At 31.3% G+C, this 16980-nt stretch overlaps 1 protein-coding gene across 2 annotated transcripts; it reads right to left on the bottom strand.

Moving 5' to 3' along the window:
* Positions 1-240: 240 nt before the first annotated feature.
* LOC126743675 (CDK5 and ABL1 enzyme substrate 2) lies at positions 241-16223 on the bottom strand. Of its 2 annotated transcripts, XM_050450877.1 has the most exons (6): positions 15525-16222; positions 13505-13931; positions 13327-13451; positions 13162-13197; positions 12219-12500; positions 241-6867 (listed from the first exon to the last, which is right to left on the bottom strand). In XM_050450877.1, the coding sequence occupies exons 1-6, from the start codon at positions 15860-15862 to the stop codon at positions 6522-6524; spliced, it is 1554 nt and encodes a 517-aa protein (XP_050306834.1). In that variant the 5' UTR covers positions 15863-16222; the 3' UTR covers positions 241-6521. The 2 variants fall into 2 exon arrangements, with proteins under 2 accessions (XP_050306834.1, XP_050306835.1); XM_050450878.1 differs by lacking the exon at positions 13162-13197 and having other exon boundaries at positions 15525-16223.
* Between the last annotated feature and the right edge of the window lie 757 nt (positions 16224-16980).

Here is a 16980-nt window from a genome sequence, read left to right as displayed (position 1 = left end):
TCATTTCTTACATATTTCAGAGTAATTTTTAATTTTATTCGAGAAATTTGATTTCAAAAGATCATTTCAAATATCTGAATCAAATTACATATATTACTTTAAATTTCTGGTATAAAGTTGACGATTAATGCCAAAGTCTAATACTAGGAAAGTAACTCAAATTCCTGGAATGAATTTGGAAATTACCCCAAAAGTCTGGAGCAGACTTGAAATGCCTGGAATAAAATTAAAAATTACTAATCATTTAAATAACATTTATTTTCAATAAATCCAAACTTAAACAAAAAGATGTTATAAACATAAAAACATAATTATCGAATAAAATTATCTGTACATTTAATAATATAAAAATCCATCTCCTTAGAATAAAATAAATTCACTGGGCCGAAAATTCCATAAAATTCTCCGATTGTAGATAGTAAAAGGCATAGTCACTAGTAATAAGTAGACTAATAGGACATTTTTAGTTTAATATCAGTCTCCACGTAAATGCAAAGTTTTGCATTTAAGCGGTTACTTAAGTACCTTCAATCTAAGTACATCCTAAACTAAAAGCTTACTAAGTATATAAAGCTCACTAAATTTCTCGATAAAGAAAATTCCCATAAAAATGTAATAAAATCAGTAAATTGACATATTTTCATATACAGGGTGCTCCAACCAGAGATAAGCACCTAGTTTTCTTGTGAAATTTTTAACATTTTCGTATGAACTGCACACTCGTCAGAAATCATCACCTATACTATGAATCTTCTTTACTTTTTATAAGTTTATAGTTTCAGGGGTTTAGAATTAGAGTAATAATGACTCAACCCAATTAAATGTTATTCTGCCACCATTAATTAAATTTCAATCAAATTGTTTGAACCTTCAAGTCAATCAATTTTAGCCATTAGTTGAGCAGCTGGCTTCATAGACTCTAATTCTGAACCCCTGAGGATGAGCATATTTAAAATCGAAACATGTAGGGTATAATAACTCATTTTCAGTTACCTTATATTGCAACTCTCGTGCCAGAATTACATCTTCATAGTTTTCTGCTAGCAGTTAATGACAATATCTGTCAAGAATAGTTGACAGTTGACATAACTTTCGATTCATAGTACTAACTTATGAAAGGTTAAGACAATAAAGCAAAAACTGTCTCATTTAATATTTGAGCCCTATAGAAGAAGAAAACTCGACTGTTAGAATTGGTGAGAAAAAGGAGTGAGCTAAACCAAAATGTTTGTAATTGCTTTAAATAAAATACTCATTTTTAATACAGAGTAAGAATAGTAACTTTTTGAGTTAAACTTCGTATACTTGTATACATTCATCAATAAAGACGTTTATTATTAAAGGTATATATATTGAGAACCCCACAGAAAAAGACAAATCAACCACCTGATTAAACTCTATTCTCTTATTGAGAAAATAGATCTACCTAAAAAACAATTACAAAAAATTATTTTTATCGGAGCTATAAGTTTTTATTCCTTCAAAGGACGTTGTCATATTGTCTCACCTTGCCCTGTCTTACCACAGATGGTCATAATTATATTAAAATCTAATGCATTCTTAGGTTACCCCATATAGGCAGTTCCATCTTTATCGTTCCTTTTTAAGTTAAAAAATTAATAAAATATGAAGTTTTTTGTGCGAAAAAGCGAAAATTTTTATGATAAATGCGTTGTACAAGAAAATTTTAAATTTTGACAAAATAATTTAACATTGCTCAACGTGGTTTTTTGATAAAATAAAAACACAGAAAGTGAACTGTATGATAGAGTAAACTATGTACTTAGTTTTTGTTTCTTTGACTTTAGCCGAGTGTTTGAAACGGTAGAACACAAGATTTCTTTTACATAAATTAGAAAAAGTTGGAATACGAGATACAGCACTTAAATAAATAAATTCAAATTTAACTGACGGAGTCCGCAGCTCTAACATGGATTGCAAAGCCCTGGTCCCTAAGATGGTAAACTGGACGGAACACAATATGCTAACGCTTAATGCAAAGAAAAACTGAACTGACGCATTTTTTACCTAAAAATTAGATATATGACCAAAGCATTTTCATTTCTTTTGAAAATGGTAAAAGTATAAAATAGGCAGCTTTAAGGAATCTTTTGGGGGTAAAGGCAGATAATATATTACCATAGCACGCACATACTAATCAAGTTTGCTCGAAGAATGATTCATACTTAATACATAGACTTTTTTAATAAAGTCTGTATAAATCTATATACCACTAATCATTTTAGTAGTATATAGATTTCATGATAGATAGATCATTTTAGTAGTACTTGGGAATTAGTGACTATCTATCACTTACAAGACGATTATCGGGTTGATTGTTTGGGGCAAAAAATAAGGGGTCTAATATTTAAATTTAAGAGACTTAAGGAAATACTAAGTATTCCGCAATTGTGGGTGATATATTTTAGTCTTTTTGAATCATAAATTGTTAAGGAAATCTTGTTGTTATTGTTAGGGTGATGCGCTAAAAATATACTAATTAAATTAGAAATTATTCGAAAGAAAATTTTGAAAAGTATATATGGCAAACAAATTTCAATATCCAACAGAATTTCTTTATAAAGAGTCTAATAATATTAGCGATCGCCATCAGGCCAAAAAGAAATATATTTGTCTATAAAAATATAGATCAGTATGACGTAGTAAATCATTCTCACAATACAATAATTAAACGAAATAATCTATTAAAAGCAATGATAAATAGGCCAGAAACACCTCTAACACAGCGGGGTCAGACTCTCCAATATAATTTCTATACAAATTGTTTGAATTGAAAAGTAATTGTTAAAGAAGTTTTACGAAAAAAGTTCGTACAATGCTTTTAGAAAATGAAAATACTGCTGAATTAGATAAATTTTAATTAAAAAAAAATTGGTTACGATGGCTACTTCGTTTTACCTATGCTTTTGGTTGTTGCTTCATGTATGTAAGGTAAATTATGTATTATATTTCTATTAGGAGGGGTTTAATAAATGTAGCTAAATGGTTATTGTTGCATGTTTCTATTTTTTTAAACTTTTTATAACACTGATTTTTATGGTGATCTATAAATAGGTCGCTGGGATAAACAGAGATTTTTTTTTAATTTAATTTCTAAAAAATACTTATAACTTATATTAATGTAAGATTTTTTTTTATTTTAGATATAAAAATGAGCAAACCTAATATATTTAAAAATCTAGAAGATGCAGTGCAGTACCTGTACTCAGAGCAAATAGATGCGGACATAGTAGCGTTGCCACCCGATGTTGATGAGCTAACCGATGAGGAAGTATTTAACGATGAAGAAACTGGAATTCCTATCTTAGAAGATATTACTGGTTATGTAGAAATACAGACAAATGAAGATGACGAAATCGAGGAAGAAGATAACTTACCATTGCCACGTCTACTCCCTGAGAAAAAAAAAGCAAAAATTGAAAAACCACAAAAATTTGAAACTAAATGGATCAAAACTGACCCTAAATATAATCTTCAAACAGCCGAACAGGATTTTTTACAAGCTGAGAATGATATGAAAGCTACATTGAAAGACTTCTCTGCGGTAAACATATTTGAACACTTTTTCGATGATGAAATTTACAGCATGATAAGGGAACAAACTACTAACTATGCAGTTACGAATCGACATGGATTTATAATATCAAAAGATGATATAAGGATTTTTATTGGTTTCTTGATATTTAGTGGCTATCATACTTCACCCTCTGAAAGAGATTACTGGTCCGATGAAGACGATTTGGGCCAATCAATCGTGAAAAATGTTATGAGTAGAAATGCCTACTTGGAAATAAAATCATGTATTCATTTTGTCGACAATACTAAAGCTAAAGACAACACAAATGATAAATATTTTAAAATACGACCATTATTTGAAAAAGTTAATAATAATAATTTTAAAAAATTCGAAATTTTTCAAGGAAATCTGTCAATTGATGAAATGATTGTTAGGTATTATGGTCGGCACTCGTTAAAACAATTCATTAGAGCCAAGCCAATCCGTTTTGGCTATAAACTATGGGCAATGTGTGGCGAAGACGGATATTGCTTTTATTTTTCACTTTATGCTGGAAAAGAAGAAAATCACTAAAAAGAGCCTTTGGGTACCAGGGTAGTTGTAGAAATGCTATCAATTATGGAAAATCCGAAAAGCTACTCCGTCTACTTCGATAATTTTTTTAGTAGTCATAGGCTATTTCACAAGCTAAAAGAATTTAAATTTAGAGCTACTGGCACGATAAGGGAAAATCGGACTGCCCAGTGTCCATTACAATCAACCAAGGAACTGGAAAAAATGCCTCGTGGATCATATGATTTTAGATTCGACATCAAAAATGAAATACATCAAATAAGTGTGTTTCAATGGCCACTAATTTTGATCACGTAGAGCCAGTAGCCTCAGTTCCACGCTGGAATAGGAAGGAAAAAGCTCGCATGCCAGTTTCCCAACCATGTATTTATTGTAGTTTACAACTACAATAAATACATGGGAGGAGTGGATCACCATGACAGGCTTTTGGAGAAGCATAGCATCGCCATCCGAGGCAAAAAGTGGTACAGGAGTTTATTCACAAGGATGATAGATATGGCAGTAATAAATTCGTTGCAGCTTTACCAAAGAATCAATGGGAAGAAATCAATAAATTTAAAAGATTTTAGGCGCGAGATTGCAGTAACCTACCTCAAGCTTGGTCATGGACGAAGTATTATGAAAGGTAGACCCCTGAGCTTACCATCAACCAAGGGGCATTTTTTGGAAAAGAGAACCAATCAAAGAAGATGCCAATACACTTCTTGTAAAAGTCGCCCACTTACTTACTGCAAAAAATGTAACATTACTCTTTGCACCACTTGTTTTGTAAAATATCACCGCAAAAATTAGATATTGTACAATTTTACAGTAATAAAAAACATATTTTTTTATAAAAAAAAATTCAATTATTTGCCCAGCGATCTATTTATAGATCATCTTGTTTTGGAAAAACTAAAAAACAAAAAAAATTTTTAAATTTTTTTTTTGGCTAAAAATTATCTAAAATAACATGGCAAGACTATTTTTCCAATGATTTTCAAAAAAAAAATAATTTGGGCGTTAATGGGTTAAGTGGATCATTGATATATTTTATTTAAATTTAGTTAGGATTGTTATAAACGGTCATTGTTAAAAAAATATATACCTTGTTTCTTGCCTACGCCTGATCGAAAACAGTTTCTGAACCTTTACTCTAGGTGGTTGGCGCTCTTCTAATACACCTTTCAAATGATTGATCAGGAAGAGTTTAGTATACATAATAACTATAAACAATTTTTAGTTTTAAGAGAATTGCACTGTAATTTTATTATGTAATAATTATGTTATCTTTTCAGACAGCTGCGAAATTATATAATATGCTTTATATATGCTCAAGTATTCGCATATATAAAGTAGTATATAAATAAAGTAAATATATATAAAGTAGTAGTAAGTTATGGAGCCATCTGTCGGGAAAATTCATCGTTGATAAACTTCGTACTAGTGTCACAAAAACGTCATCTTGTAGAGGAGAAAAAGTGTCCTTAACAAAGTGTTATTTATTTTATTATAAGATTTTTAAACAACGTCATAAAAAATAAAAAAGATTTTTCCAGATTTCGTTTTTTTCCGGAACTATTCGAAATTTACCAACTTTGCCATAATTTAACCGACCTTTTATCTCTTACGGTTTTCGAGACCCCAATGATGAGGATGGAATTTGGACCACTCTGTACAAACAAGTGTCGTTTATATGCTCCCTTTTGCCGATCTTTTGGAAATAAATATTTTTTTCTACTATCGTGCGTTAAGTACTCACTTTACACACTTTCCAGAGTGTGTAAAGTTTAATTGAGGTTTATTTGACATTAATTTATAATGTGTCAACAATTAGAGAGTTGAGGTATTCTTCAGGGTGGAGTGTCATATTATTAAGGGTAAGAAAAAAAATCATGTATGTATATACAGTGGAGATTTGGTTTTTTTAAATTTTCTTACCCTTAATTGTCAACAAATGTTTGTTTTGACGGTTTTTTTTTAACCATAAAGTCATTTTAAGTGCGTAGAGTAATTTGGTATTTTTAAAATGGTAGGTTTTTCCTTTCTTACAACCAAATACGACGAAACCACTGTGCTTAGTTTCTGATGAGTCTGACAAATTGGTTTGTTAGCAACAAAAACCTGACTTGATATATCGAGTTTTGATTTTATAGGAATCAATAACAGTTGAGATCCCTAAGGGGTTTAAAGTGAGAGAATTAAAGATCCTCTTAAAGTAATCACAACTTTAAGTTTCACAAAAAATTCAAAAGCCTTATGTGCATACTTTTTCTCGGAACACCCTGTACATATTTTCCGGTTTTTAAACGTTAAAAAAACACAAACACTCCATGGGATAGTTAAAAAAAGATCTTTAAAACATAATGCGTTTGGCAAACGGTATTGGCAAGTTCATACAAGACACCCCCGCGGAGGGTTCGGGCAAGGGTCATGAGTCGCACAACAGCCGCTGATAATGGGGATAAACTTCCCAAGTGGGCACGTGCAAACCGAACTCCAACGCGACCAAAACGGCCACTTCGAACGCTATCAACTCCTTGCGGTTTACCCTGAAAGTATTTTCGGTTTTTTCAATGAGGAGCTTCAGTTGATCCCCTTTGACGTCGTTCAGTTTGGCCGATAACATCAGGCTGGCACCGGCGCACAATTTCCGGTTTTGTTTGTTAATCAGGCCGCCTAAAATTAGTTTCTCGAAGTAGACGTACGCTTGGGCGACCGTTAACAGGTCGATGTTGCACTCGTGTTTTACGATTTTTTTCATTTCCCTCTTGATGCTGGAAAATTCATGATTAATTGTTAAAAGGTGCAACAGTTATTGTATACATTACGGTTGTACTTTGGTTGTAATTGCTCGCATATAAAATGAAACCTTGTGCTGTGTTTTCACGATCATTTTTCGCCTTTTCCAAGCAATTGAATTTTGTTTATCAATTGCCTGGAATAAATATATAAAATATAAATAAAGCTTTTTTTTCATGCAGTTTCTATTAATATTTTCCATTTTTGTCCTCAAGAAATATGGAATAAATAAAAATTATGGTCTTCCAAGCAATCTATGATAATTTTGTAATTTTTTACCTTTTCCAGACAATTCAATTAAATTCGTTTCTTAACTGCCTGGAATAAAGAAAATTAGGCTTTTTTCTGACAGTTTCTATAATATAGTCGCCTCGCCGAACAGATAGAGTGCTCACGCCCGCTTTATGCGCAAGGGGTGGTTCCTTTTGGCCTGAGATGCTTAGATATTTAGTCGAGCGGAATGGGTTATGATTTAAGTTCATAATTTTGCAGTTAATTGTGGCTAATGTTCCTTACAATGTTGTCACCCCCCAAAAAGCGACCTCGTAAACATTTTACTGCTGCTAAAAAGCAAAGCATTATAAATATAGATAAAACGTGAAAAAATCCACTCTACTAAGGTAAGAGTATAGCTTAGGTAATCGTATCATAAGGAGTCGGAAAAATTCTTGATCAGGTACCTTCCGTTTTAAAACCAAAATACATTTTAATTTTATTTAAGAGCTTTTCTTTCTGGCTTCATAAAAAAATTGTTTATTCCTTAATAAACCATTACTTATTGTAAAAATTTCTTAGTATACCTCCTTACATAAAAAAAATATTTAGTCAGACCAAAATACAAGCAAACTCCGGTAGTCTAACCCGGTCAAAAACGGGTAGATCGAAATAATGGTTATTAACGCACCTTTATTACTCTGTCTGTTCGCCGCGATGACTATAGTAACTTTTTTTTCAGAAAATTAAATACATTATCTTCCTCAACCACCTGAGATATATAAAATTATAATTTTTCCAAGTAATATATAATAATTTTTGACTTTTCCAAGCAATTAAATTAATTTTGTTCCCTAACTGCCTGGAATAAATAAAATTAAACATTTATCTGGAAGTTTCTATTAATATTTTCTATTTTTTCATTGAACGGCCTGGGATAAATAGAAATAATGGTTTTCCCAGGAATATATGTTAATTTTTTTCCTTTTCCAGGCAATTCAATTAACTTTGTTTCTCAATTGCCAGTAATAAATTAAGTTATGATTTTTCAAGGAATTTATGATAATTTTTTGCCTTTTCCTGGCAATTCAATTAATTTTATTCTTTAATTGCCTGGAATAAATAAAATTAAGCTTTGAATGGAAGTTCCTAGTATCACTTTATAGTTTTTCTTTAACTGCCTGGAATAAAAAAAAATTATGATTTTCCAAGCAATTTACGATCATTTTGTCATTTTTTGCCTTTTTCAGACAATTCAATTAATTTTGTTTCTCAACTGCCTGGAATGAATAAAAATTATGATTTTACAAGCAATTTATGGCCATTTCTTGTCTTTTCCATAAAATTCAATTAATTTCGTTTCTTAACTGCCTGAAATAAATAAAATTAAGATTTTACCTAGCAATTTCTAGTAATATTTCTCTTTTTTCATGAAATTGAATAAATTTTCTTCCCTGTGTAACTTTTGTATTAACCCAACGTTACAAAAAAAATTATAATATCTGAGATACAGGCTTAAAATGAATAATTTTAATTTTTAAGGGTGATATCGTCTTTTAGGCCTTTTATAAGTTAAGACAAAAAGTAAAAATAAATGTCATATTCCAGAAGAGGTGACTCAAAGCAAGTATTTTCCAAATAGAACCGCCATTACATTTTGATTGCAAAAATAATGTTTTTTTTTCTTACTAAAATAATGTATGAAAAATATTCCTTTTCAAGGCAAAAAAGCCTATAACTTAATTAGTACTCCTAATTGAAGTTCTGATATTGCTTAAGATTATGCTATGATATTACATCTATAAATTTATACAAGAAGGCTGTTAAATCCTGTGAAAAACAGAGTGCTCAAATAGGAATCATGCTTTTAAAAAAATGGCTTGATGTAAACAAGTTAACCTTAAATGACCAAAAAACTAACTACATTGCATTTTCAAAGACTAGAATAAAGCGACCATTATTTTCATACTTAGATATTCAAAATCTATCAGATAAAATTCATGAAGCATCAAATGTAAAGTATTTGGGAATCATCATCGGCAGTAACTTGAGATTGAAGAGTGAGATGAGATTTAACAAAAGCATAAACAAAACAAATGATATTTAATAAAAAGTACATTTAACAAAAACAAAAAAACTACATTTTCTAGTTTACAAATTTCATGCCATTAGAAATATTTTGAACAGAAGTATGCTTATAACCATATACGAAACTTTAGTGGAATCAATACTAAGATCTGGAATATTACTCTGGGGCAGTATGTATCACAACTCTTTAAGTCCTCTCCAGATAATGCTCAATAAAATAAGTCTTAAAAAACCATGTTTATACCCTACTCAAAAAATTTATAATGAAACCTATATAAATATAAGAACTTTATTTTGTATAACTGTTCGTTAATAGAAAATTAGATATCCAATAAATCACAGCCAAAGCACTAGATCTAATGAAGATAAACAACTGATTTTTCCCATATGCTATAGTGAGTTCGGAAAGAGATCCATTAAATTTTTAGTGCCAAAATTCTATAATTTATTACTTAGGCACATCAGAAACATCAAAAGTAAAAAATTTACTAGAATGGTGAAGCACTATATTGTGAACGATCTTAATAAGTTTAACTTGTTTTAACCTAACATTGCACTTGCCTTTATCATCTTAAATATTTTATTACCTGTCAGTATTTTAAAAATTATTCAGAAGAAACTCCTATTAAATTCTTAAAAATAAGTTGATCAAAAAAAATGGAAATTGTACTTTTATTCATTTCTTCCCACACAGATGCTTGCACTAGAAAAATATAACTACATAATTTGGATTTTACTATTATAATAACTTATAACTGTGTAATTATGATTTAATAAATTGAATTTGTATGCATGAATCAAATTGATGCTTCAGATCAGCTTTTAATTTTGCTCTTGACAACAACTTGGCCAAGAAAAAGCCCATATACAGATCGTGTTATCGTGAGCTACGTATTACCCAAAATAATGGCGACACCGCTTGGTTGCGGCTTGCAGGCGGCGGAATTTTTCGTTTTTATTTTTTGAACCGGGAGTCAGCAGACCTCACTTTGCTGTATTACTGCACGTTGCATTAATAATTTTTAAGCGTTATTTTCGTGTTTTTTTCACTATGGCTGTTTATACCCCTTCCGAAAGAGTTCAACTAATTAAATGGTTTTATGGAGGCAATTCGGCAGTACAATGTAGAGATTTGTTTTCAGTGACATTTGAGAATAGACCGATTCCTTGTGCAAAAACGGTTTTAAATGTGGTTACAAATTTTTGAGACATCTTTTTGTCATCAAGATTGTAAAAAATGCCACACAAAACGTCAAGAACCACCTGTTGAAGTGGTCGGTCCAGGATATATTAGAACGGCGGGAAGAAATGGTTTGCAGTACCCTAGAACTTGATTCGACACGGTCCACTAGAAGTGTTGCGAGAGGAACTGGGAATGAGCAATAAAACTGTTGCTCGTATCTGGAAAAAATATGGGTACAAATGTTTCAAGTATTCAAAAACTCAAGAAATATTTCCTGAAGACCATTGGAGAAAAATGGAATTTTCTGAAACCATGATGGCAAAGGCAAATCAAAACGAATATTTTTTAAAAAATATTTTGTTTTCTGATGAATCTTCTTTTCCATTACATCATGGCAAACACAATGCTTCCATTGTTCGTTATTGGTCTCAGGAAAACGAGCACAGAAGTTTTCAGTTTCGTACCCAGTATCCTCAGAAATTGAATGTTTGGCCAGGTATTTTGGGCGACAATGTTATAGGGCCATTTTTTATTGATGGCACTTTAAACGCCCAAAAGTACTTTGAGTTGCTGTTGCTGCAAAACCAAGTTCTTCCTGCCATTCAGATCCTACCTGATGTAGACCTGGGATCGGTTTATTTTCAGCAAGATGGCTGTCCTGCTCATAACCCGGCTAGGGTAAAAGAATTTTCAACAAATACTTTTCCTAACCGCCTTATTAGAGGGACTGGCGATATTAAATGGCCTCCTAGATCTCCGGATTTGTCTCCAAATGACTTTTATCTGTGGGGTTACCTTAAGCAGACCATTTACAAGCATGAATTTAGTAGGCCAATAAATTTAGAGGGGTTGCGAAATGAAATTGTCGAAGGTGCCAATTCCATTTTATCTGAAACTCTTTTGGAGGTGCGAAATAGCTTTTACGATAGGTTAGGTTTTTGTTTAGCGAAAGAAGGCGGTTTATTTGAGCCTTTTATTTGAAAACTGATATGTTGTTAAGTTTGTTTATTAGAGTTTTATTTCTGATTTTTTATTATATTTTTATCAGAGTTGATATTTTATTTTTTATTAGAATAATGCTTTAATTTTCATTATGCAAACATATTAAACATTTTAAGATTACAGTTCTATGCGGTTTTTACACATTGTCATGTCTGTAAAACCCGCATTAGAATAAATATTTTAAAAATGCCTGGATTTTCGCGTAATATTTTGTCGCCAAACGACGCAGCTCCCACGAAAGTCAGATGTTTACTAATCCCGTCCTCAGGCCGGCCGGGACGGTGCTCTGTCGCAGGCACTCGTACACGCGCGACGTTTTTCGACGAATTTCGCCTCTATGCGGTTTCCTATAAGTAACGAACGAAAACACGATCTGTATATCATGAAACTGGTTCAATGACAAAAAAATTATAATTAAATGTTTTTTCTCTTTTAATGTTGAATAATAAAAGTATATATGCGAATATGTATTGAGCAGTTTTGTTGCAAGTCACTTTTACTTTTACTAGTTTACTGAGTTGTTTTATCTATACAATTTGATTTGATTGAGGCATAAATTTTAATTTAGAGCAAAAATATGTAGTGTGTCATTTATGTTAGTGTATTTTTTATAAGTGTATTTGTGGAATATGTAATTTTATAAATTATAAAGTTTTTTATATGGATTATTAAGGATACCTATAAATTTTTGTACTACCTATTTTTGTGATATTTTTATCTAAATTTGCATTAGGATTTTCTAAAAAAGTGACACAGTTTCATGAAAACCTCCAGCTTCTCTCCCTAATACTAAGGGACCCAATATGCAGCAATTACAACCAAAAAGGGACACACAACTACCTTCTCAATTTGCTTAAGGTGAGCTGTATATGGGGAAACTTGGCCTTGAACTTGTCGTTTATTTCTTTTTTCAAATCGGACGGTTTTACGTAGTCGATCACTGAAGTCATGTAGGAGGCGAAAGTCAACAAGGTCCGGTGTTTTCCGGCTATTAGTTCCGGATCGTCTAGGAGATGGGGGTGATAAGCGAGACTTCCGGTCGGTTCTTCTTTGTCTGGAGGTGAGTGAGAAATCACTGGGGCCGTGGCACGTTGAGAACCTGAGGGTTCGTATGAGAAACACCTAGAATGGAAAGATCAAGAGAATTCAAGAGATTGTAGGTTAGTTTAATTGGAAGTGGTGGATTATGTGATTTTTTTGTTAGTTTTAGGTTGTTTTTTAATATTAGATAGAACATAGAAATGTAAATTGTAGTCCTCAAGTAGAAGTTATCTAAATGGAGCACTTGGAGGTAATACTTCTAATTGATATCAGTTTTCTTGTTAAAAATCCATAAAATTTAATGATGGATGAGCTGTTTCAATACACTAATATCAGCTTGATAATAGCATAATTTATAATTAAACAATTTTTCAATTGCCTGCCATATAATATTAATAAAACCAGCTTTAATATAAAATCAAGTATAAAATGTACAAAGTAATTTAAGGAAACTATACAGACTTTTTTACTTTGGAAAAAAAATACTGGATGAAGAAATTTTAAGACATACAATTTCTAACAGACTTCTATGGACATAAATGATGCATCTACCATACAAAACCAAATTTTTTTTTTCATTTCACTTAAAGAGCTTTTGGACAACCTTTTCAAGACTACAACCATTACACATCAAGAAACCATGATAATCAAATAGGAGGGAAAATTAAAGAAAACATTAGTAAAACCAAATTCTCTACTACACATGTTAGTCAAGCACAAAAACCCAAATGTATTTAGTTACCATTTATGCTCTGGCTGCCATGTTATAACCTTTGTCCTGCAATAAAAAACTAAACTTTAAAACTTTCGTTCATAAGAAAATCTTTCTTAGAACAAGTACTTTGTGTAATCTTTAAAATGTTACAAACGTTGAAAATAAATAAATATGAAAAAACATTTTTTTTACCTGGCAACAACATGTCTTGGTTTCTTGGTAACACTTGCTTGCTCAGTAGGGTCATCAATGGTGTTGGTGCGCCTTGCTTGAGCTTCCCGATGTGTGGGAGTCAATAAATACCCAAAAGAAACTTCCTATAATTATTCATAATTATTATCTAAGCCAGAATTATAAAGAAAAACCATACTTGGCCTTCGGAAGTCTTTTCTATACCCAAGGAATCAAATGGGTCCAAACCATCACCAATTGATGACAAAGGTCTTGTGCCAGAAGTGGTTCTTTTTCTCTTCTCTTCCCTTTTAAAGTCTGACTTAGATTTAGCGTAAGGGATAAAGGAACAAACCATAAAAGGGACATGCTTGGCAGTAACCATCAAAATTCTTTCGTCCCCAAATCTGGTATGCTCATTGGGTTTTAATATCCTTACTTTTCTTTTGGGGGGATCTTGTAATAGAGCGGGGGATGGACTACCCCTGAGCCTCACTGGTTCCAAACTTTCAGAACTGCTACCCTGAGTTTGCTTCTCTAAATCACTACATGTTGATACTTGATGCGGCAATCTCTTTTGAAATTTGCCAGTGCTTCTTTTTTCTGAATCACTACTGCTTGCTAATCTATAAATTAGCATTAGTGATATATCAGATAAGTCAAGAAAAAGATCACCGCAAATTTATAACATTGCATTAAACAAAATAAATTTTGCAGTATTACATAGGTACAAATAATTAGGTGTTATTTTTGATAAAAAATTGTTCTAGATGGAACATATTAATAATATAATAAAAAAAACAGAGAAAGGCATAAATTTACTTCAACAAATGTCTTGAGTATTTTGGGGCGCCTATTAAGAAATATACCTAATATTTTATAGATCCTTTGTCCACTTGATAATTGATTATGGATCTATTTTTTATGGAACAACTTGTAAATTATTAAAAATTGACAGATTACAATATAAAGCTGTAAATATATCTAGGACCAATCTATTCATCCCCTCATCCCAGTGTATTGGTAAAAAGTCTGGAACAATCACCATCAGAGGGAATATTTAGTTGCCATATATAATGCACTAAAATGGATGATATCCAATTGATACAATAATATACTAATACTGATTCTCTTTCATTGTAAAAGTATGTAATGTGATGTATTGTAAAAGATGGAAAGTTTTGGTTACGGAAAGGAATCAATTCCCAATCATTACATAAGTACTACTAGGTGTTTACTATCAAATAACCCTTCCTTTAATATTAACCTTATTAGGGTAAAGGGATATAGCAGGAAACAATAAAGTTGATAAAATTGTTAATAATAATTAGTGAACAGTGTACGTAAAATTAAAGATATTTTACATGAGAGATGGAAAAATAATTGCGAAATATTTGGGCAGTTCTCATACACCCAGTATAATGAAAAAATATACTGGCAAAACCCTAGTAATAAATAGAGCAAATATATCACTAATTAGTACATTCAAGTTTAATCATGGCAGATTCCTGGCCAATTTTCATAAAATAAAAATTTTAGATAACCCAAACTGTTCTTGCAGAAAATATGATGATATTAATCTTAATTATTTAAAAAACCCATAAGTAAATTAAGTAAAATAATAGATAATTTTCCTGCTTCTTGGTTTACCAGTGTTTTTTTCCTTTTATTTAGGGCCTCCTGTGTGAATATTATATAAAAATGCCTTGACAGCTCAGTTGGTGAGAAGAGAGTGACCCTGTGTTCCTACCTCCCTTTAAAGATACAATCCTTTAATTTCCCTTTATTTTTTTAAAATAAAATTTTATTTGAAGCTTAATTTAAAAGAAAGAAAAACGAGAAGGACAAAGGAGGGAAAGAAAAATTGAGTGAGTATTAGATATTTATGCTATAAATATTAGATATTATTGAGAACAACAATTTTATTATATATGAGTTTTCTATTATTATAATCTATGGTGGTTATCTATGTTTTGGTGTTGCAAGCAACTATGATGTAAGCAAGTCGATAAATAATCCTTTTGTTAAATAAATTCAACCACAAATAATGATTTAGCAAACAGGATACCATAATGGTTTTGTTTGCTTATATTTATCCTCTTAAAATGCAAAATATATTACCTTGGTATTTAGATAAAATAAGTACATATTATTTACCTTGAATCATAACTGGTTTGCTCCAATAATTATTATTTATATAAAATTTAAAATATACATACCTGTCCCTAAAAATTCTCTTCTTAGCACTCTCTTCGATTTCCCCCTTCAAAGGTGTTACAATGCTATCAGAGTCCGAGTTGTCATCATTATTCGATGCTGTACTTGGTGCCTTCTTTCTGCTTAAAGTATCAGATTCTAACTCATTGAAACTTTCGTCATTACCTTCCTCGATAATAAAATCTCCACAGGGAAAAGGTGGCTTGGTGATAGCCCCATTTCTAGGCAGCAGAGCCAACCTGGTGTCCTTATAACTGCCGTCCAATGAAATATTCGATAAAAAGGAAACCGCTGCTATGCGGCGCCTGGAACGACTTCGCTTCAAGGATGCTGCTGCCATTAATGAATTTACGTCTCGTTGGTTTGTTTGTGTTTTTGTAGGTTCTGATAAGGAGCGTTTAAAAGTGATACGATATCACTGACAATACATAGTTCTTTTGTTACACATATTTTTAAAGTACATGGCACTTATGTAAAAATCGATGGAGTTTAATAAAGCACATATTAACGCGTTGCACATCTTATCGGGGGGGTTAATGTGGAACGCGGAAGGGTTTAAAGATAGCGGGGCCCACTTTCGCACTATATCATCGGGTATTGCGGCACTATAATTAGAAATTATACTGGAGAATGAATATTATTATTGAAAATGGGCTTTTTGTTGACTTTGCCAAAGTAGGAAGTGACATTTTGCTATATGTCATTGACATTTTTGACAAGTGTCGTCACTCAGCTTCTTCTTCTTCTTTTGTTGACTCTTGGCGAATGATGGTGTCAACTTTTTGCAATACAAGGCTGTATTAAACGAATGAGGTTGATGATGGTCATAAATGCCGAAACGTCGGAATTAAAATTTAGTAATGCCTGTTATTTTCTTTAGGAGAAAAAGAAGCAATGACATTAATTATCATTTATTTTAAAATATATATTTAATTAAAATTACACAGGCGAAGATATGAAAACGATTTTGGAAAATTTGTGTTTTTGTTTGTCGTAGTTCGTACAATGTATTAAAACGTTTTTAAGCTTTATTTTATTGAACATAGAAATGAATTATTCGCGCCATATACTTACGTTGTACGTATATGCGTAAATATTTTAATATTTTATAGGTATGTATATAAAGTACCTCTCAAGTAAACAAATCATTTATTACCTATTACCCTAATTTAAAACTTTGTTTTTTTAGAAAGACAAGTGCCTGGATTTTGAACTTATTATATTGTTAATTTTAGTTACTCTGAAATCGAGGTATAAATAAAAATAAATATATATATATTATAAAAATTAAAAAAAAAACTTTTATGGCTTTACAATATTATTCTTATTACACTTTCGCTCTCTGAGAATACAAGGTAAGACATTAAGTAATAATTTTTTTTAATGATAGTTAAGTTGTATAACTCAAAGGATAATTAAAATAAATTGTCACGGGTATTGGGTGTCGTTTAAAATAAA

The sequence above is a fragment of the Anthonomus grandis genome, chromosome 13 (assembly GCF_022605725.1).
Source record: "Anthonomus grandis grandis chromosome 13, icAntGran1.3, whole genome shotgun sequence".
In the NCBI taxonomy this organism is placed as follows: Eukaryota; Metazoa; Arthropoda; class Insecta; order Coleoptera; family Curculionidae; genus Anthonomus; species Anthonomus grandis.
Note: the sequence above shows the minus strand (reverse complement) of the source record. Positions and strands in the feature narration are given on the sequence as shown.